Below are 22,193 nucleotides of genomic sequence, written 5' to 3'. Positions count from 1 at the left end.
CTTCGGCTTTATGATTGCATCTAAATCAAGTTGGTATGTATTTTTATTTTTGTCTATGAAATGTCTCTTGTGGAAATTTCATTATGATCCCGTTCTTGTACCTTTGCCAATTTTATTGACAAAAAGGGGGAGAAATAATGTAGTTCACATTACAAATACGTATGGTTTTCGGATCATTGTGTAAGGGGGAGTGGTTTCCATGATCGAGATGGAGTATTGACTAAGGGGGAGTGATACATATCACCGTAGTATTATTGTTAAAGTCGTGATACAAATGGACTTTGATATTACATAATAATACTATGACACTGTATAATAATGATTGAGAATCTCGATTTCTCTCATTGTTATAGCTACGAATCTTCAACAACGGTGATGCTAAACTTACAACCTATTGGAGTACTTGGAAGGACGAAGATTTCAGGGAACGTTGAAGATTAGACTATGGAATAGGAGTCACTAAAGTTTATCTTTTTTGTATTCCATATGTATTAATAGTTTTGTCACTAAAATTGACAAAGGGGGAGATTGTTAGAGCATAGCTCGGTCAACCTCGCATGCGTTGCTATCTCAAGCATGTTTGTCAATGTTAGTGATCAAAACTATGAGCCTTGATTTCTAGCCTACATAGCTAAGTCTCGGACTAGGATAGAAAAATGTAGTTGAGCTCAAGGACTTCATGGCGATTCATCATACAACGACGAAGATCTATACAAGGAACCGTGGAACTTCATCAACAAAAAGGTATGTGGAGACTTGAACTTATCTATCACTCAAAAGTCTATCTATTCTATCTCCTACTTTTTATGAAACAAAAGTCGTATGCTATATAGACTAGATCATACACATTTGATATTTCGAGCCGAGTATATCTCGCCTATCTATATCTCGAAATCATGTGTTGGTAAAGCGTTTCGCTTTGATCAAGTTTATCTTCACCTAGTGACGAAAGTCATGAAAAGTTTCAATCACTTTAAGAATTGCTCTGACGTGAATCGGTCTGTGAATAACGGTTACACATCGTCCTCTATGAATGTCTCAATGATTGAAATGAGAGGTTAGATTACATAACCATGTATTCCTTGAACCGAAGTTTTCGAACTTTGTTGATCAAGATAAATCGGGAGGATTGTGGAATTGGCTTTCCAAGTCCGCGAACCCAGTCCGCAGACTCAGTCTGCGAATTGTCGGAAGTTCTCGACCGAGAATTTCTGCTGGATTTTCCAAAACTCATTTGTGTGCTAAGTCCGCGAACTGGCGGAGTTCTCTTTCCGAGAATTTCTGCTGAGTTTGGAAAACTCAACCGATTAACTTAAGTCTGCGAACTTGTTTGTGAACTTAAGAGGTTATGATCTAAAGATGTGCTCTGAACATGAAACATTAAATTACTAAGGAATGCTTTTTGAAAACCGTGGCTATAACGCTCATGAGACGATTCAATCGAATCGAATCATTTTTGTTTCAATTGTGTCTTGTGTAGTTACATAAGATCTCATAGCAATTGAACAACTCTTTAACTAGTTCATTTGAGTCAATTGAACTAGTTATGGTGAAGAAGAACAAGGTTAATATGAAATGCTCATATGGTTAACCTTTTGAGTTAGTATGTTGAACCAACATACACGTACACGTTTGGGCATGGTTTTCACAAACCCAGTAAACGTCTACCCAAGTGTGTGTGACAAGCTAGGTTTTTCGATCTAACGGTTGAGAAATATTAGCTTGAATCTAAATCAGGTTTTCATCTAACGGTGAATATGGATTGCTTTGTAACTAAGGCAAAACCTTGATTTGAAGGCTATATAAAGGAGACATCTAGCATTGTGCAAAAATAATCCCCACACGTCTGTGTGCTACTAGTGCTCCCGCTAGAGTCGATCTCCATTAACCTTTGATTTTCTTCTCTAAAATCAGGTTAACAACTTAAAGACTTCATTGGGATTGTGAAGCCAGACCGATACTACTTTTATCGTAGTTGTGTGATCTGATATTGCATCTTCTATCGTACGAGTACAATCGATTGATTGGATTGAGATCGTGAGAGTTCTCAGATAGGCAAGATAAAGAAGTCACAAAAATATTCGTCTCACTGTTGGTGATTCCTCGACAATCCGCTTGTGTAGTCAGGAAGGATTGTAGAGAGGTGATTGATTAATCTAGGCTGTTCTTCGGGAATATAATACCGGATTATCAATTGGTTCCTGTTCACCTTAATTTTATATCTTAAGACGGAACAAAACCTAGGGTTTATCAGTGAGAAACATATTTATCCTTTGATAGACTTTTCTGTGTGAGACAGATCTGTTTATTATCAAGTCTGTGATTTTGGGTTGCAACAACTCTTGGTTGTGGGTGAGATCAGCTAAGGGAATCAAGTGCGTAGTATCCTGTTGGGATCAGAGGCGTAGAAGTACAACTGTACCTTGGATCGGTGGGAGACTGATTGAGGTTCAACTATAGTCCAGTACGAAGTTAGCTTGGAGTAGGCTAGTGTCTGTAGCGGCTTAATACAGTGTGTATTCAATCTGGACTAGGTCCCGGGGTTTTTCTGCATTTGCGGTTTCCTCGTTAACAAAATTTCTGGTGTCTGTGTTATTTCTTTTCCGCATTATATTTTATATAATTGAAATAATACAGGTTGTGCGTTCGTGATCATCAATTGGAAATCCAACCTTTGGTTGTTGATTGATATTGATTGATCCTTGGACATTGGTCTTTGGTACCGTCCAAGTTATTCCTTGTATTTGATAAAGAGTCGCTATTGTTTTTAGCTTGAGTAAAAATCAAATCAAGAGAGAGATATTAACTCCTTGAGATACTTTTATCTAGATTGAGTCTGACTGTCTAGTTGATTCTCTAGTAAAGTATTTCGGAGTTAGTCCATACAGATTGCTAATCGAATTATTGGGTGGTGTTGTTAGACCCCCGCTTTTTCAGTCATGGCTTTTATTCAACGTCGAAAGGGTCCTGATGTAGTGGGTTCGTTCGGATTGTTACAACCTACAGAAGATGGTTCAAAATTAATTCTAATGGAACCTATTTCACCAAGTAGTGTTAATTTCTCCCTTTTAGAATGGCTCCAGTGGCTACATTCATGTTAAGTCTGGTCGTTCGGGCCGTTATACCTTTTGTAAGAACTGAAAGCATAGTCTAAGTCGACCATACAAGAACAAAGCGCTTTCAGAAGGATTTCTACACTATTGATCGGCGAAGTCTAGTCTCGAGTTATGGTTCCGTAGCTGGGTTTGCTCTCAGCCGATATGAGGATTTAAGCCCTTAGCATTACTTTAACTAGCTCTATGCTTTCTATTTTGTTGTGAACTTGATCGGGTAGCCTGAGGTAAAATAGAGTAAAGGTGTTCTATATAAGAGAAACTCCAACGGGCACCATCTAATTTCTTGGTATGCCTATCCAGGTGGATGGGAAAACTGAATTTTGGGCAATGAGGAAAGGTATTATCGAAGCAAAATCAGCCATCCGGATTTGAGCCGAGACTCGGCCCAATATGGTTTGGTCATCTCCAACTGCTCCGGCAATGGTCGGATTTCCAACGGCTATTCTTCCCCTATAAATATTCAATCCATTCAAACATTCAACTTACACCAAAATTCAATATTCTCTTGAATTTTTTCCACTAATATTTCTCTTGAAATATCTCATAAGGCAATTTCTAATTTCTGTGAAGCAAAACTTGAGGGTGTTGTAAATAAAATATATGGTAAATTTAAAAAATCGAAAATGGTAAAAAGGAAAGATCTGTACAAGTTTTAGAAGTTACTCCACGAATATGTTTCGTTAAAAAGCAAAGAAAAGTTTCAGTTTTGAAAGTAAACAACCGAAATTTCAAAAACAAAGGAGAAACAGTTCACGAGTGTGTTGAATGGAAGTTACTTCAAATGAAGAAAACCAGGAGGCCAACGATTTTACTAGATTTTTATTGATGTAGTTATTTAAGTTCTTATTATTTTCTAAGTTTATACCTTGTAAAGAAGTGGAAATATATTAGAGCATTTCTTGGTTGAACCCACAAAACGTTGGTATGTCAAGGTTGGTTGTCATATTTTGGTACCGAAACTCATAAGTCGCTTGACTAGATTACTAGAGTCAACTTCGTTAGGTTAGACTAGGAAGTATAGAAATGTTGAGACATACAAGTATTACTCTGAAGACCTGAAGATACCAAAGACGTATCGACAACGACGATAACATCATCCTTCCACTTGAGGTCAGTAATACATAACTTGACTTGTTTCCATTTTTATATCGTAAGCTTTCAAGTCGTTTGTGATTGCAAACACAACATGCAAAGTTATATATGTGAAACTCTTGTATAATAGACTCAGTCATCGTATTGTGATCAAAGTGTCAAAGAATAATATATATTTATAGTTATAAGTGCTTTATATTGGTATATTGAATTACGAAGTATAATGCTTATCTTTTGAACTTCGTAACTGCCACACCGACATAATATTTGTAACTTGTTACTAAATTTTGTAGTGAACATAGGTTTAATTTCATACCTAGAAAACTATGTTTAACTACATAAGTTTAAGGAAGTAGATGTACGAATTTGTTTCGCAGTCGATAAAAAATCAAAATGATTGGTGGTCCAGTTCCATTGAAGATCTTAAGTATGGCCCGATCCTAACCTATATAGGGAATCAAGAAAAAAACGATTCTATCTTATATTGGGAGTCTAGGTAGAACCGACCCCTACCTATGTTGGGAGTCAAGGATGAACCGATCCTAACTTGCTTTAGGTATCATGGTGGAACCGTCCCAATAGGCAAAACCGATTTCTATAAGTCACGTACACTTTATGGTTTGTGTGATTTGGGAATTGGGTTTGCAAAATAGGAAAGTTCAAGATGTCGATATAATGGGTAATTTGAACATGTGCTGAAATCTTATTTCCTAATTGTTCAAAGACATTCCTTGATACTCAAGATGAGATCCCAAATCGAAACAGTACAAATTTTTTTTGAGATTTTCAAAATTAATATGTTTTTTTTACCAGCAAACAAAACATATCTCTGTTTTTAAAAACATATCTCTGGAAATATATATCAGTTAAGTGCTAGCTAATATTAAGTTGTCCATGAAGATTTCGGTTATACAACTGGATATTGGTTTGGAATTTATAAAATCGAATTTAGGTCCTTTATTGCATATCTTTGTTCTTCGGTTATGGAAATTCCTTGGTGTCCAAACTATCTTGGTTCATATAGTGAAGTTTGTTCTTCTTACAAACTTATTCTGAGCCAGACAACTTCATTTTTGTTGTTTTTGGTATAGCCAACTAATAGTATTCTGGTAATACTATCTTGGAGAGGAGAGTAACCTAATTAGGAGAAATCTCTTACATCCGCTAGTTTAAAGACTTCTCTGGGATCAAGAAGCGTCAACTAGTACCGTTAGTGAGAAACTAGAATCATATTGTTATTTTAGTTTTCGATTATTGATTTGATTGACTAAGGGTGATTATCTCTTTATTTGTACCTAGTTTGATTATTATTGAGAGCCTTCTCTTATAATATTTAATATCACTCAAACTAGATCAAGAGTTTAACATTGACTTGGGATCATCCATTGTTAACAGAATCCGTTCTGCACATGCTCGATGATAAGCCAGGAATCGCGTTTGTTATTATGCAGGTACAGAAGACCATTGAAGATAAGAAGATTTTTCTTATTGGTTTTCTATCTTCGAGCTTTACTTCTTGCGCAATAGGGATCCGATTAGATCTAGTTTATCTCTTGATAGACTTATTATTGACTAGTCGTATTTAGATCGACAATCTCTCATTTGGTGGTACTCTTCAGTATCTGAATCTGGTAGTTCTGTTTGACTTGATCTGGTTAAATTGTTTAATCTAGATCTTGGAAGATCTAAAACCTGACAAAGAAGTTTAATCGATTTTAATTAGAAAATCCTTTGTCACGCTCAACGATGGTTAACTCTGATTGATTTCCTGAGATAGGATAGTGGTTACCAGATTAGTCATTTACTGTTTGGAAGACGATCAAAAGGGTTGAGTTCTTAAATTCTTCAGAGAGACTGAAGCAACTTAAGATGGTGGCTCTATCTAAGGATTCACGGACGTTGGCCAGATTGGTTGTAGGCGCTAGGATACTGAGGAAACTAGGTAACTAGGGGTAGTTTACTTGGTCTCAACTGTATGAAGTTGGTAGTGCCTTTGTATATCGTCTTAATTCTAAGAATATTCAAAACTGGACTAGGTCCCGGGGTTTTTCTGCATTTGCGGTTTCCTCTTTAACAAAATCTTGCTGTGTTATTTACTTTACTTCTGCATTATTTTTGTTTAGTTATAATAAAGTAAATTACACTTGTACGTTAATCCAAGCACTTGATATTGATCATATATTAAATCGGTCTTGTACCATAACTATTATCAAGTGATTATCTTTTTGTTGTATTATTTCGATTTCTTTGTCCATAGACGATCACACAAGGTATTTGACCTATACGTTAACATCCAAAAAATTGTGGTGTACTTGGTATCCTCGTAATTTCACAATAATATTAATTCATTGAAATATTTATACCCCAAAAGTTGATTTCCATTTTATATTAAGCGATACTTGTTACATTTAGACTTACATATATAGTAACTTGATTTCATAATGACAAAAGTAACATCAAGCATTCGAAATGCTTAAACTCTCCTCCATTTTCTTCAATAAACTGGGCTTGAGCTATGGTTTCCTGAAAACAGATAAAGAAAAAGTTAGTTAATATGATTTTAATTAAACTATGATGTAGTTGCTTAATGAGGACAAAGGTGTTTAGGTACAAACAACCACAAACATTCTCAACCGAAAATGTTTTATTTTCTAAAATCAAAGGAAAACAAATTGTATGTGTGGAAGCAAAAGAGGTTTGTCCATTATGTTTCATGGATAACCATAGTTGACGCAATTCCATTGGATGTATACAAATCCAAAAGTTGGTTGTTCAGCTAACAGAATGGCCATTGAATCACAACCAGAAAAGCTCGGGTATTTGCAATATCAAGATCCTAATTGTCGGAAGAACCACGAATGTTAGCTGATGTTATGAAGGAGCAAGAAGATGAAAAGGTAGCGGAATCGTGGAAAAAATTGAAACTTAAATCCATGTTAAAGAAGCCACATCACGACCATCGTGGAGAAGTAAATTTTACAAAACAGATGATTAGTGAATGCTCAAGCCCTGGTTGCAATTTTTTTATGCATTTGCACAATTCTATAGAAAAAGACACATATGGAAAACATTTCTGGGAAAGTCCTTCATGTTATAAGTTGGAGTGGATTGATTAAGTGTAAGTCCACCATCGTTATGTTTTCATTAGCCTAATTAACGGAAATGTCTTTGTATTTGCACCACTCTTATGTTTATATCAAAACATTAGATTCCATTAAATGTTACATTAGTTTCAAATTAGCTTTCTTTAAACATTACATTAGACTTGATTACTAAATCATAGAAACAAGGTAATAAAATATCCTCCTTCATGGAGCGGCTGGTGGAGCATCTAGAGTGCAGAAGGGATCGAATCTATGAAGAACCCTAAGGATATTGAGACAAGCTAAAAACTGAAAAGGTCTCCCGTTAATTTTCTGCCACATCGCTACAACTCTTTGGATCAATTCATCTTCAATTTCACTCTTAAACCTATTTCGGTTAGCTTGTATCACCACACCAAGAAATTGGTTGACAACATGACTAGTTGATTGAAAATGAGCAAAAAATCCAGAAGCATCACGGTTTCTCCGGTTCCCCGTTTATGTAGCGAACATTGCAAAAACTTGTTGCCCGAAAATCGTTTGCGAAAAATTCGTAAACTACGGATATTATCTCTTGTTTGAAAAACATAAGTTTTGCAAATTGATAAATTTTCTTCCAGAAAAAACCTAGGACCACAAACTCTGATAGCCATTTTTTGATATTGAAAGATTTTGAGATTGAATGATGAAGATTGAAGTGGAATTATGAATAATTTGTAGGTGTAGAAGGTAGATAATATGTGATTTTGGAGTTGAAAATTCAATTTATAAAGGGGATTGACAGTTGTTGGATGGACTAGTCGTTGCCGACTCAGTGTGTACCGAAAAGCTCTGTGTGGGACGATTGTCGTCTCAGCTGGAACCGAGCCTCGGCTCAATGTGAGCCGGTCGTTCCAGGTTGCGTCGGTCGTCTCAGGTTGATTTGTTCGACTCAACCTGAGACGCGATGGACAAAACCTTTTAATTGGGAATTTGATAGGTTTCTAAAACACCTTGATATTTATCTATTGTTTATGCTTTCTTTACTAATTTTCTTGTAAATTATGTATTTTATGTTTGATTTTGAGTTTTAGGTACTTTGGAGCAAAATAAGCAGAAACGTCGCTTAAAAGAGCTAAAGTGTCATTTCATGTGCAACTGCTGTTGGAGGCGAATTATTTCTCATTATTTACTTTTGTTTCTTCATCTCTATCTGAAAAGCATGTTAGTTTTAGTGATGAAGTTATGTCTAAAAGCATGGCAACTTTAGTGATGAAGCGCGATTGAAGAAAAGAAGTGAATATGAGAGGTAAGAGATGGTTGATCGAGAAACTACTAAAGGCACCCCAACATTGGATAAGGACACCCCCAGAAATGTCCCAGAAGAGTTGACAAAGGCACCCCGGAAATTCTACTATGTGCAGCCCAAAATTCATCTTTGTACCCCACAAATTGCTATTCGCACCCCCGGGAATTACTAAATGTACCCTAAATTGCTAAAGGGACACCGCTATTGGATAAGGGGAAGGTCATCTTCAACATTTTGAATCCAGAAATTAGCGGGAAAGTTTGGCAGCGGAAGAACGGAATTAGGGTTGAGATTTTGATCGAGTTCTGGGGAGACTAAAGGGATGAAATTGATTGGGTTTATTTCTTAGGCATAAACAGGCTTGGTATAGTCGTTTGATTGGACCCAAATTGGCTAGAACTCGGATTGGAGACAAAACAGGGTCTCGGGTTTTGGTTTGAAATAAGTAGTAATTACTGTTTAGTCCACTTTTTCATGACCCAGTTAATGGCTAGTCCACCCATGGAAAAGATTTACTCCCTAGTTCAAAAACATGTTTTTGGACTAGATTATTTACTCTCTAGTCCAAAAACTTTGTGAAGATTATAAAGTGTATTTTCTAAATGCCTAAAACACCCTTCCAGGTCTAATTAGTATCAACACATGTAAATGTTACTAGTAGTATGTTACTACATACTAGTAATATCAATACGGTGATACTATATATTAATATGTACTGTAATAGTAGTAACAAAAATATCTTATTGTTACTAGTAAATTAGGTAACTACTTTACTATACTAGTAGTTACTACTATTAGTATACTATACTAGTATATTAGTAGTAACTAGTATACTAGTATACTAGTAGTAACTAGTACTAGTAGTAACATATGTAGTATCAATACTTAACAATTTTTTGATATGTAGTATCAATACATAATATCAATATATAACATACTACATATCAATATATAACATACTACATATCAATATGTAGTATCAATACATAACATACTACATATCAAACATACTACATATCAATATGTAGTATCAATATATAACATACTATATATTGATATGTAGTAGTATCAATACATAACATATTACATATCAAACATACTACATATCAATATATAACATACTACATATCAATATGTAGTATCAATATATAACATACTACATATTGATATGTAGTAGTATCAACACATAACATATTACTACTAGTACTAGTTACTACTAGTATACTTCATACTACATATGTTATTACTACATACTACATACTAGTTACTACTAGTATACTACATACTACATATGTTATTACTACATACTACATACTAGTTACTAATAATATACTACATACTACATATGTTATTACTATATACTACATACTAGTTACTACTAGTATACTACATATGTTATTACTACATATGTAATATGTAGTAACATATGTATTAATATACACGTATTGTTATATGTTAGGGTTAGTAGAGTAATTTTACTCTTTTCAAAACTTTTTTGGACTAGGGAGTAAATATATTTTGCCACTGGACTAGCCAGTAACCCGGGTTGGGTTTACTGGACTAAACAGGAAATTTCTCTTGAAATAATACTCACCTTCGTGTTCTTCTGATTTGGATTTGGGCTATTTTTGTCCGAGTTTTCTCAACTGTTTGGATTCGGACTAACATGTTGGATGAATACATACTCAGTAATGGGTTTGGTTGCGCTGAAGAGAGGAAGATACATATTCACGAAAACAAGGAAGTTATGAAAATATATGGAATTTACGTGGGATCATAGGAAAGATTTATTCTCTGTAAGAATTTGTTACGTCATGAAGATAGTTTTGAAGGAAATATACAACCAAAGACATGTAAACAGAGAAGATAAAAGAGAAAGAAAGTCCGTGACTTGTGGAGAGAAAAAAGAAGATCTGGAAGCAAGATACTCGGCTTGAGGTGTATATAAAGGCTTGGGGAGTTTCAAGAAGGGATACGAAGAGTCTGGAATAGAATAGAGGGATGGGAATCGAGAAATTACGAGTTGCAGGCAAAGTTTTCTGCTGCTGCAACTCAAGAACACGAAGAACAAGGTACGCTCAAGACAGTCACATAAAAGTATCGTTTATCAACGACAGAATACAAATATCCTATACTGTTTTGTAACGATAGACCTTTAGCAACAGTAGCAGCTGAGCAGTTTTGGTTGCTGAATACCTGTAGCGACTATAAATCGTTGTAAGCATATTTATATCTTTTTGAATACAATGATTAAGAATTTTTTCTCCAATTGTCGATTCATGAGTATCTAAATCTCTTTTCTAGGATTTTGGAAGAAGCTATTTTTGATGCGTAATTCTTAGTAATTATTTTCTTTGACATAAATACTTTAATTTTGTGCTTTAAAATTATTAAAAATTTTCTCTTCTTTATATGCTTCGTGAAAATTGTTTTGGGTAGTTTAAATATTGTTTTTTTATAAGCGAAGGAAAATTAGGCCTTAGAATAGTGATGGGAGTCATAAAAAGAGCTTGTAACGTTTTATCTTCCAAGGCATGAGATTGGGTTCGAAATTGTTTTGAGTAAATTCGGAGTATTTTGTCAAAGAAGTAGTTATTGAGTTTACAAATATTGGAAGTAGTGGAATCCAAAGCCCTAGAATCTTCTCTCCTTGGTAACAAAAAAAAAGAAAAATCAGTTTTTAATTAGTTTGTCTTAGTATTTTCTTTTAATAATCAAAAACCAAATCCTTAAAAAGAGTCCGAGCAACGAATCTTTCTTACCACTTGTAAAAACTACATCAGTTTGCTCATCCGTTTTAGTGGTTTTCCAATCCCTTCGTAGGTGCAAAATGACAAATCTGCCTGTTTGCCCATCCCATTGGAGTTGCTCTAACTCCTTAATTTCTAGTATTAAATCTTTCTGCATGAAATATGATATCCTATAAAATGAAATTAAGAAAGATAATATCCAAAAGTAAAGTGGAATACTCCACCACCCTCAACTACTAGAAAGAAAGATAATATCTAAAAGTACAGTGGAAAACTCCACCTAAAAATTGGATTGAGATAAACTTTAATGCTACTTTTGATTATAATTCGAAAATTACAGGGTATGGCGTAATCATCAGAGATGATGCAGGTAGATTTGTGGAGGCCATGATGAATTCCTATGAAGCCAGAGATCCTGAGCATGTTGAAGCTCTGGCAACGCTTGAAGCTGCCAACTGGATTAAAGCGTTACCACAATATTCCTTCTGTTTTTAGAAAAGAGGTACTATCACTTTTTTAATTTGACCTATTTTTAGGCTAAAATGAAAAAGTGATGGTATCCCTTTTCTAAAAACAGAAAGGTAGTATTATTTTTGAAGGAGGATGGTAGGTCTGTTATAGAAGTTGTTGCTTCAAATTTTGAATGGGCAATTGGGCAATACCAGAACCTCCTAGCGGATATTAGTAGGTTATTAAAACTAGGTAAGGGTTTGAAGTGTGTTTGTGTAGTTATTATGTCTTATAACAATGCAGCTGGTTAAGCATGTTAAAGTTCACAATCAATGTAGATTCTGGGATGTTAACTCTCCAAGCTGTATCAGAGCTTTCCTCAATGAAAATAGATGCAGCCTCTTTGGTGCTGAAGCTGCTTTTTCGATCAAAAATAAATATGGATTTGTACCTCCTACAACCACTCACATCCACTTTAGTAGTTCTCCTAATTTAAGCTACTACCAAAACGACATAATGAGTTTGAAAATCTAAACCTGTCTTATCAAATTATTTCATCAAAAATCAGGGAGAAAAAAAAGGAAAATATCATGGTCGTATCAAATTGTAGATATACATAGGATTCAAAATAAAAATAAAAATGGATATATACGAGGGTCATCACCCTGTATCCTAACTTATACGGCTGCTTGGAAGTATACATTCCAAAGGTTAAATATGTTTTGTTCTAATTGGGATTTAGTATACCCCTGAGTAAATTGGTACACTCCATCAACAACTTTTTCTTTTTAGATGGTATGCAAATCTTTGACTTTATATAATGTAGAGAAACTAGCCCTTAACCCGTGTCATGTTCATTTTTAATATATCGTATAATTTGTGTCCCGAATACTTATCATGTCCTTATGATTTAATATGTGTTTGTCATAAAAATAGTTGAGATTTTCTTCTCTTTTTTTCTTTGTTTTTTCCTTTAATATTTTACCGCCAGAGATTTGCTCAAACGAAAGAAATATAATCTTAACTTCTAGACACTTTTTTATTTAGGTTCATTGCTTATAATGAGATAATGCTCTACATGAACATGGAAGTTTAAATATTTTTGGGAAATATGTCGTCAGCATCGCTCATCTCAGTGAAATCAACTAATCAATATCGTCCATAAAAGTCTCCACATGCTCCTATTTCGCTCCAGCTGACTCATCTATCATGGTCATTTTGTCTATCCTCCAAATAGGCAGAGAATAGTATTTTTTTTGCATCGAACGAATGATACAAACTATCCAATGTGACATGATTTTCCTGTAATTTTTCAACACCCATTAGATGACAATGTTTAAAATGTGTACCCATTACCTTTTCGAAGGGATTGTATATATGCGAACCTATGCCATTAAATCTTCAACAAAGTATTGTGCCCAGCAATTCGTCTTAACGAAGGCTTTGGTAACTTCAAAAGTCTTGGACATTTTGTCACTTCCGTATGTTCCTACCTTCACTTGGAATACAATCTGGCGACACATTACCTCATAAAGAACCTTGAACACATATTGTACTCCCTGATCCTATTTCAAATTAATAGGTTGTCAATAGATCCTTTACCAAAAGTTGACATATTCTACGTTGAATATTTATAAAAAAGAATTTATGGTATTGTGGATCGTTGCTTTCTAAGATTGTAGTTTTCAAAATTGGTCTCTTCAAGTCCCACGGCTTTCTAAGTGTATATATCTTGTTTGTTTTTAACATTTTAGTTAGCCATATTATGTTTGTTACTAACTTTAAACTTGATGTCATCTTCTACTGTGAACTTTATGTGATTTCAGAATCGAAATAGTTATACCTCTTTCATTCGTATCAAGTAATCCGTTGTATATCCCAACAATTCTTCTACAACAATTCCTTTCTTTTGCCGTTTCCGGACCATCAGTAGCCATTATTGTCAAACACAATCTGTCTAATTTTTGTTGATGTTACGTATTTCCAATGTTCATTTTTCTTAAATAAATAGATTGTGGAAAAACTAAAAAAAAAAGAACATAAGTATTACATCGGGTCTAAGTTACTATATCCAAAATACTCCGGACACTGCTTCTGGTGCCTTGTTTCCTCAAATTCTTCGTTGCATTCTAGACAATACATGCAACACCAATCATTTGCGAAGTGAGCTATTTGCATAAGTGTGGTCAATGTATCCCTTTCCTGTGATAATAATAAAAACACGTCAATTTTTTTCAAGGCATCTAGTTGTAAATGGTATGAATCTAATAGATTTGAATTATACCTCAATCTTAGATATCACCTTCTTCTCACATAACATAGCAATTGAGGAAGGACAAATCTTGACCACTCTTTACATAGGCAGAGTTAGCCAAACTATGTTTTGCAATTGTCTTACGTGAAAATTATTATTAATCCATATTTTAGTCAGCTCCTATTGAAGCCGATCTAATTAGTCCTATAGAAAGTTAATCTTAAATTTTTGACCTTATCTCTTGACCAAATTATTGAAGTATTCTCAGTCATGTTCTGCTTTGTGTGATCTACCCATCTGTGTCTACTCTACCTTCTAACCCAGTGAATGAAACCTATACATATTGATCCGTAATTTGATATTGTTGATTTGTCATCAAGAGGTCACATGATTTGAGAATGTAAAATATAAAAAATATTCTATAAACATCGGAGGAGAAATTTAGATTTATGATTTAGAGTTTTTTATGATGATTTTGATGAACAAACATAATTTTCAAACAGATATTTTAGAATGCAAATACATTTTCCCGGTCAATAAGGTTTTATATCAGGAATTGAGTGAAAGTTGTTGTCTTTGTAGGTAGTTGTCGCGAAACAACTCGACATTGATGGTCTTTCAGGAAAAAGAATGTAATAGTACTTGAGAGAGCGATAATGTTCTCTTACGCGGGTACAACAATTGCCTTTATATAATACGGGTGATCGAACAGTCATGATCATATTGTCTTATACCTTCCGGTATCATCCTCGAAATATTTGGTTTTTGTCCTTATCAATCGTGTTAAAAACAACCAATTACATCTTTCACAATACAATGTTGCATGTTTTGTGAAGATTATTTTTTTACTTGGTCAATAAACTCACTAAAAAGCAAAACTATTATTATACACTACTATTACCAACACCCACCACCATAAAAAAAACATCCACCGCCACTATTTCTTCCACCAATAGTAATGTTACCGCCTCCACCATTCACAAACACCCGCCACCGCTTATACTAACCCTACTTCCACTACCACCATTAGAATTAATATAGTTTTTAGTAAAATTGTTTATTAATAAAATTATGTATTTATGTTAGATTATTAAAGGGACATTTATAATAGAAATTTAATTAATCATTATGAACAATTAATGAGACATTAATTAATAAAACGTTTAAAAATGGTTAAGTTGGACAAACCCCAGTGGTAAATTTATCTTTGCCAAGGACAAATCCTGGCCACTCTTTACATAAATAAATCGATAATAAATAATTTCATATGTTCTGATCTTGATTCGTGTCGTTCGTTTAGTTATTACATAACATGGAAATTGATTGCACCAATTTTTTTAAATGGACATGTGTTTTATCGAGTTTATTTTAACATTAGAATGATCAACCACGTTTTATACTTTATAATATAACGCTACACATTTTGTGGCGTTACGAAATTAGCATAATATGTTTTTGTTCACCAATACCTGCCACCACCATAAAACTATATGAATCCACTTTTTTTATCGACCACCACCTAGTGGCGGAGCCAAGGGTTGACTAACCTGGTTCTAACACGTTAAATTTTTAATAACTACATAAATTTTTTAGTTTATTTTATAAATAGCACTTTGTCCATATATATTTATGATTTAGTCCACCAAAGTTTACATGTTTCTTAAAAAAAATAAATAGGCCTCCTCAATGTCAATTTTTGACTCCACCAACCATCACTGCCGCCCATCCCATGTAGGTTGTTGGATGCAATTCTAATTTTCAATCACAAATGCCATGTATGAGGTTTAGATTGAACAAAATTTCGTCAATTGATTAGTTTCATTATATTTTTCCGTGTATATATTTTTTTTTGTATTGCAATCAATTTTATTTTAACATTAAAAAATCATGATTTATACGATATAGTACCAAAGATAACAGGGGTACCATTTGGGTGATCCAACTACGATCATGAAAATATTGTTTTGTATGATATCATCCCTGGAATATATGGTACCTTCCTTTATCAAAAGTGTTAAAAACAACCAACCACATCTTCCACACTACGATGTTATCGATGTTGTAACGACAACATAAAATTAATATTGTCCATCACTACTCACCAGCATTGACCGTCACTACTTCTTCCACCACAAACCAGGGGAGGAGCCAGGATTTTGAGGAGAGAGGGAGAAAAAATTCTTGGCAAGTTGGATACATGTGAAAAATGGACTTTGTATCCCATTTTACGATAAAAGAACAAAAATAAATATAATTGTGCTTGGCTCCGCCCTTAACCACCACTAATCTTTCGGCCTCCACCTCTTCTACTACTCATTGTCGCAGAAAATGTCTATTGATATTATTTATCGAAATTACTTATTAATAGAAATAAATATTATAATTAATTAAGAAAACATTTATAATTAAAAAATGATTAGTCATTTATTATGAGCAATTAGTGAAACACTAATTAATAAAACACCTTATAATGAATAGATTATTTATTATGTGCAATTAGTGAAACACTAATTGATAAAGCAATTATGGTATTTAAGTTGAACAAACCACCACTGTTGATTTATCTTTTCTATCAATTCCAACCAAGGTGGAACATTGCTTAGAGGCCATTCTTATGACACAATAGGTCATGAGTTGAAACCTCCCTTAGTTTTGTTTTGTACTAATGATGCAACTGTTACGGCAGGCAAATTATAGAGAATTTATTAAGCAGCCTAGCTTTCTCTATGAGATGTCAGATGTGCAAGATCCAATATCCAAAGCCCATTTTCCAGTAGCAAGTACCAGGTTGGGTAGAGATAATCTCTCGTAAAGATCTTATCTCCAAGATATGGTTAAGTTTCTACACCGGCTCACCTGTCTGGGCAACCTGTCGGAGACAGTGGTAAGTCCTTGGCACCTTTCGTGCCGCGGGTGGAACAGGGAGTGGTCCCACCATTTTAGTAGGGTTTTACGCATTCGCGACCGTTAAAATAGCATGCCCACTTTATCCCTGCCCAGAGCAAGCAGGGCTACAGGGAGGAGTCTCCCCTTTCACGATCTTGCTGCCTTGCATAGACACAAGAGAGAGTCCCTCCTTTCACATATGCTAAGATGGTTTCACATGTTCACTGTTGTAAGGGACAATAGTCGATAACTTTTTGACAGCTAAGCACAGAGGACCAAACTATTCTTTCTCTCGGATGATCGAGGAGAGAGCTGAAGAGGTAGTAGGGCTAGTTGTCGCCGCGTGAAACAGGGGCCAACCAACACTGAAGACCAAACACCACTCATGCGCAACACGTATTGTCCCTCTAGGAACGACCGTCTCAGGAAGAACTAGCAACTCATGTCAGTGGTGACGAGGAGCACGCGCTTCCGGGACAAATCCTTCCTAACTCATGTCAGATGTGCAAGATATCATGAAGAAACTTCAGCCGGTGGAGACTCAGTCTAGTAGCTTTTTTGTCTCCAAAGCTCTCTCTATTTCTGATTTTTGGGTTTGGTGGATTCTTACGATGTGCTTAAACTTTTCTATTAACTGTTGTCATTTGCCCTATAGAGTACCCATCATTTCATTCTAGATTTTTGGACAACAGGTTTGCAGAACATGCCTTGGAATGAACCTATTTTGAAGCCAGTACTGGCATTTTTCATGGACTCCAAGAAGTCAGGATATTACCCTGGTTGACTGTTATTCATCCTGGTGGCCCGGTTCATGAAATCATGGCCTGATAGCTCAGCGGACAACTAATAAGAATCAGATTCAGATGCATAGAAGAAAAGGGGAACACCATCTCCAACCAGACGCATATAAAGCGTATTATAATTCAAATAAAGATATTAGAGGTCAGAGAATTTCGTAGTCTGACTTAAATACTTATCATGTATAAATGAAGAGAAATTCTGATATAGAGATAACAATAACAACCTGATTCTTTTCCTTTGATGCTAACCTCAAAGGAATAGATTGATTACTTTCTTGAGTTTGTTTCTCTCCCCATTTCAAAGACATACAGAGATCATCAGAAATACATACAGAGAGCATGAAATAAACATTCGGATGTTTAACTGCTAAGCAAAAGCCTAAGTTGAGGCATAGATCATGGAGCAGCAAATGCTGAGAATGACTTTCAAATTCATATAAGATGAACTCACCAACTTTAAGTTATATATTTATTTCCTACGATGTAGATTATTGTACAAAGAACAATTGAAGAGAGGAGGCATGTTATGTCACACACCATATTTTGCTATTCGAGAAAACATGTAAAAATTTGTCATAAATAATCTATTCATTACTGCCTTCTTTTAGTAAATTCTTGTTTGTTTGATTCTCTTGCGAGCAATTTCCGAAATCAGCTCTCCTCCTATATACCTCTATTGTCTCGCCTGCCTCCAAGAAAAAAAAAACGAGGGTCATTCCCGTTAGAAAGTAAAATGTTTTGTTTTCTCTACAAAAAGTTGACAAATAGCACAAATTCAGTTGCATTCTACACGAATGAAAACCTTCATAAACAAATTGTGGTGAAGTTTTGAACCACTTGAGATACTGATCTAACTTTCTAGAAATTGACTATCATACGAATTTAGGATTAATCTATATCTACTCTCTGACAGAAGAAAATCCATACTAGCAGAAAATGAGCAAATACAAAACCATACAAAAATTAGAAAACCAATTTCTAGGATCTGTGAAAATAATGACCACAAATAATCTAAAGGAACATATCAAGAGTCAGCATACTTCAACAGTGCAGTAACGACAGCAACAGTGACTAAATGATTACACGTTGAGAAATACTCAGTTTCACTTCAATAATTCAACAAAATATTCATTAGGCGTAACCCATCCAGAGGAGGCAAGAATAACAGAAAAGTACGGTAATTTTTTAACACTGGCAACTTCTAAATTGAAAATACTCGAATCCTAGGTAATACCTACGTAGTGTAGTTTATCATTGACAGGTTTGGCGTATTCACCAACAAAATCGGTTCCCTTTATTGCATACAAAGAATTCAGTAGCTAACTAACATACTGATCAATTTATACATGTGAACAACATACGAACGCCTAAATATTTCGCTTCAACCGATTTTGGCACACTTGGAACCATTGTGAAAACATCAAACCGAATTGTATATTATCCATAAAAGAAAAGTTTGGGATTATCACCTACACGGTCAATATAATGAAACATTAGGTTCGTTCCCCAAATGAAATGACCAAATAACCTAGCAGAAGATCACAACGACGAGTTAATTCTGGCAACATTGGTGCCTGCTTGCAGTATTGAATATAAGAATTGTTCATCCTTCACTTCCTCTTCCTAAACCCCTAAACTGATTAAGTGTTGAAACAACAATGTATAAAATTCATCGAAGTAGGACACGAAATAAAAAAAACCTGTCTGCTGTCTCAAGAATAAACGATAATTATCATACTCCTACTCAGGCATTGAGTTATCGCTAAATTTAATACATAATACATTTGGGGAAGTTGTAAGCTGGACTTGTATTTAGTAAGAGGGTTTGACAAAAGGATAGTAGGACTCATATCTAGTAAAACAATCCCGAATTATTGAAAAGAAAATTAGGTGAAACACCCTTTACTAACAAAATTAGGTGATCCCGAATTTAGAAAAGAAATGCAGTAATTTGAGAAATGTAATCAAAATGAAAACTCTAGAAAGAGATTGCACATTCAAAACTGGAACAACTCAATCACAATCTCCCAATTGCTACTGGTTAGTCAATGTATACAAAATTGCAGCCACTTAAAGTCAGCAAAAAAATTCTAAACATGCAAGGAAAAATATCCCTAAATTGTATCATAAACCCTAATAAATCACTCAAAAGAACCAAAAACGGCAGAAAGAAAGAAATTTCCAACTTTATAACTTTATAGCGAAGTATAAGAAATATAAAATCACTCACTGAAATCATTTGTCATCGTTTCCGAAAAGTAATCGAAGTCGGGAAGCTAGTACACCAGTAGAATCAAGAGCTGCTTCATCAAGAAGACTACGCTTAATATTCTTCATTTTCTCAGTGAGTTTTTCGTGCTCCTCCCTAAGATCATAGTTATCTTCTTGGAGGCCATGGAGACGGTATTTTTGACCTAAAGATCTCATGCTCAAAAGTAAGATTCCACCCATTGCAAAGAACTGGATGAAGCTGTCTTTTCGTTTCAGGGCATTCGCTAAGAGCCCCATTGGCTTTTTAGTACCCGAGGAAGACGCCATGAATATTGATTTGGGCACCAGATTCAGATACGCTAGGGAGAGAGTTAAATGGGGTAGGAGAGGAAGAACTGAGAGTGTGGATCTGTCAACTGAAACAGAAGTAAGGAGGTTTGGATTGGAACACGATAATCTTTTCCGACAAAACTGCCGTTAAAAAATGCTCGTGAGGGTCACCGATACGCTTTTCCAAATAACACCGATAAAAAAAAAACGGTGTTAAACTGCCGTTAAAATCATCCCCTCTACATGCCTCGACTGGTTCCTCGTGAGGTGATAGCTTAGCAAGGGAGCATGTTTAACTAAGTGGGACTTGTATAAATACCCCTCTTTTTCATGGATTTCATAAATATTCTTATCCATTAATAATTATACCCCTCGTCTTCTAAAATGTAATCCATTTAATTTTGAATTATATAAATATCCTTTCAATATTAATAAAATTTTAGATGAAAATCATTTCATTTGTTATCTCACATGTTGGAAGTGGTGGTGGTGGTGATTCCGACGATGGAGGTGGTGGTGCCACCAGATTTGGGATCAACTTTTGTTGTTGATACCAGATTTGGATCAACTTTCAATGATGATACCAGATTTTGGTGTCAACTTGGGTTGTTGATAGGGCTGAACATGGTTTCGGTTTTCCGCTGGAATCAGAGCGAACCAGACCAATTAGGAAGAAACCAAACCGAACCATTTACTAGTGGATTGGTTATGGTGTAGAAAGTGGAAAACCGATAGTGTTGGTTTTGGTTTGGTTTGACCTCTAAAACCGAACCAAAAATCATTGGAAAACCGATTAATTTTTAAACTTAATTTCTACCTTGATTTACAAGTATTAGATTATATCCATTGATTTGGAGGATAAATAGAAATCCTAAATATAATATTTCATTATGATACTCTCCCTCTTTCTCTTTCTCATTCTTTCAGTCGCCTCCCTTCTCCATCCCTAACTACAGCAGCCACTGTTTCTTCATCCTTTTTCCTTCTTTTTTGTTTGTCAATAACTAAATTAAGATATATTCTATATCTTCTTTTGATCTCTAGATTTAGAGTAAGCTTTAACTATTTTTGATATTTTTTTATTTTTTTTCCCTGTAAATTTGTGTAAACCAATACTATCGACAGTTAAGATTTTTTTGTCTGTAAATTTGCGTAATTTTTTTTTGTTTGAGTCGTTTGACATAATTATTGGTTAACCAAAAATCATTGGGGAAAACCGAAACCAACCGGAACCATTTGGAAACCGAACCAATGGTTAATGGATTGGTTTGGTTTAGATTATTAGAAACCGATAGTATTAGTTTCGATTTTGGTTTGACTAGAAACCGAACCAAAACCGACCATGAACAGCCCTAGTTGTTGACACGTCATCTTGACTTAACTAATTTCCGAGTTTTCAATTTTTTAAAAAACTTGGGTTGTTGGCACCAGATATGACATCAACTTCGGTTGTTGACACCAAAATTTGGTATCAACTTCGGTTGTTGATACGAAAATCCGGATCAACTTTGGTTGTTGATACAAAAATCTGAACCTAACTTATTTCTAAATTTTCAATTTTGTTATCAACTTGGCGGCAACGGTGGTGAATTTGGAGGAGATGGTAGTTGCAATTGCGGCGGCGTTGGAGACGATGAGTTGTGGTGGAATTGTGATGGTGAAATGTTGGTGATGGTTGTGGAGTGGTGGTGGTGAATTGCCGTCGGTGGAGTTGGAGGCGGTGGAGTGATTGAGAAAAAAAAATAATTATTTTAAAAAAAAAAAAGAAAAAAAGTTATGTGTAATAGATTACTAAAATAGTTTATTTTTAAGAGGATAAGCTTTATATATAAGAGGAGGGGTATATTTATAATGTGATAGGGGTATTTTTGAAGGGTTCCAAAACTAAGGGTATTTAATTAATATACCCTTTAACTAACGCCGTACTACAGTG

The 22,193-nt window shown here is 34.8% G+C and overlaps 1 protein-coding gene across 4 annotated transcripts; it reads right to left on the bottom strand.

Annotated features, from left to right (window-relative positions):
- Positions 1 to 17,838: 17,838 nt before the first annotated feature.
- Positions 17,839 to 20,511, bottom strand: LOC113356973. 4 transcript variants are annotated; one of them, XR_003363336.1, is made up of 3 exons: positions 19,950 to 20,511; positions 19,189 to 19,247; positions 17,839 to 18,404 (listed from the first exon to the last, which is right to left on the bottom strand). XR_003363336.1 is itself a non-coding variant. In XM_026600217.1 (2 exons), exon 1 carries the CDS (start codon positions 20,255 to 20,257, stop codon positions 19,955 to 19,957), a length of 303 nt encoding a protein of 100 aa, XP_026456002.1. In that variant the 5' UTR covers positions 20,258 to 20,501; the 3' UTR covers positions 17,839 to 18,408; positions 19,950 to 19,954. The 4 variants fall into 4 exon arrangements, 2 of the variants coding, with proteins under 2 accessions (XP_026456002.1, XP_026456003.1); XR_003363335.1 differs by having other exon boundaries at positions 19,193 to 19,247; positions 19,950 to 20,510; XM_026600217.1 differs by lacking the exon at positions 19,189 to 19,247 and having other exon boundaries at positions 17,839 to 18,408; positions 19,950 to 20,501.
- Positions 20,512 to 22,193: the final 1,682 nt, after the last annotated feature.

This window comes from Papaver somniferum, chromosome 3, assembly GCF_003573695.1.
Source record: "Papaver somniferum cultivar HN1 chromosome 3, ASM357369v1, whole genome shotgun sequence".
Classification (NCBI taxonomy): Eukaryota; Viridiplantae; Streptophyta; class Magnoliopsida; order Ranunculales; family Papaveraceae; genus Papaver; species Papaver somniferum.
This window is presented reverse-complemented; position numbering and strand designations above follow the sequence as displayed.

What these genes read in the sequence shown, in the direction of transcription:
- LOC113356973 (XM_026600217.1), bottom strand. Translation starts at nt 20,257, where the DNA reads ATGGCGTCTTCCTCGGGTACTAAAAAGCCAATGGGGCTCTTAGCGAAT.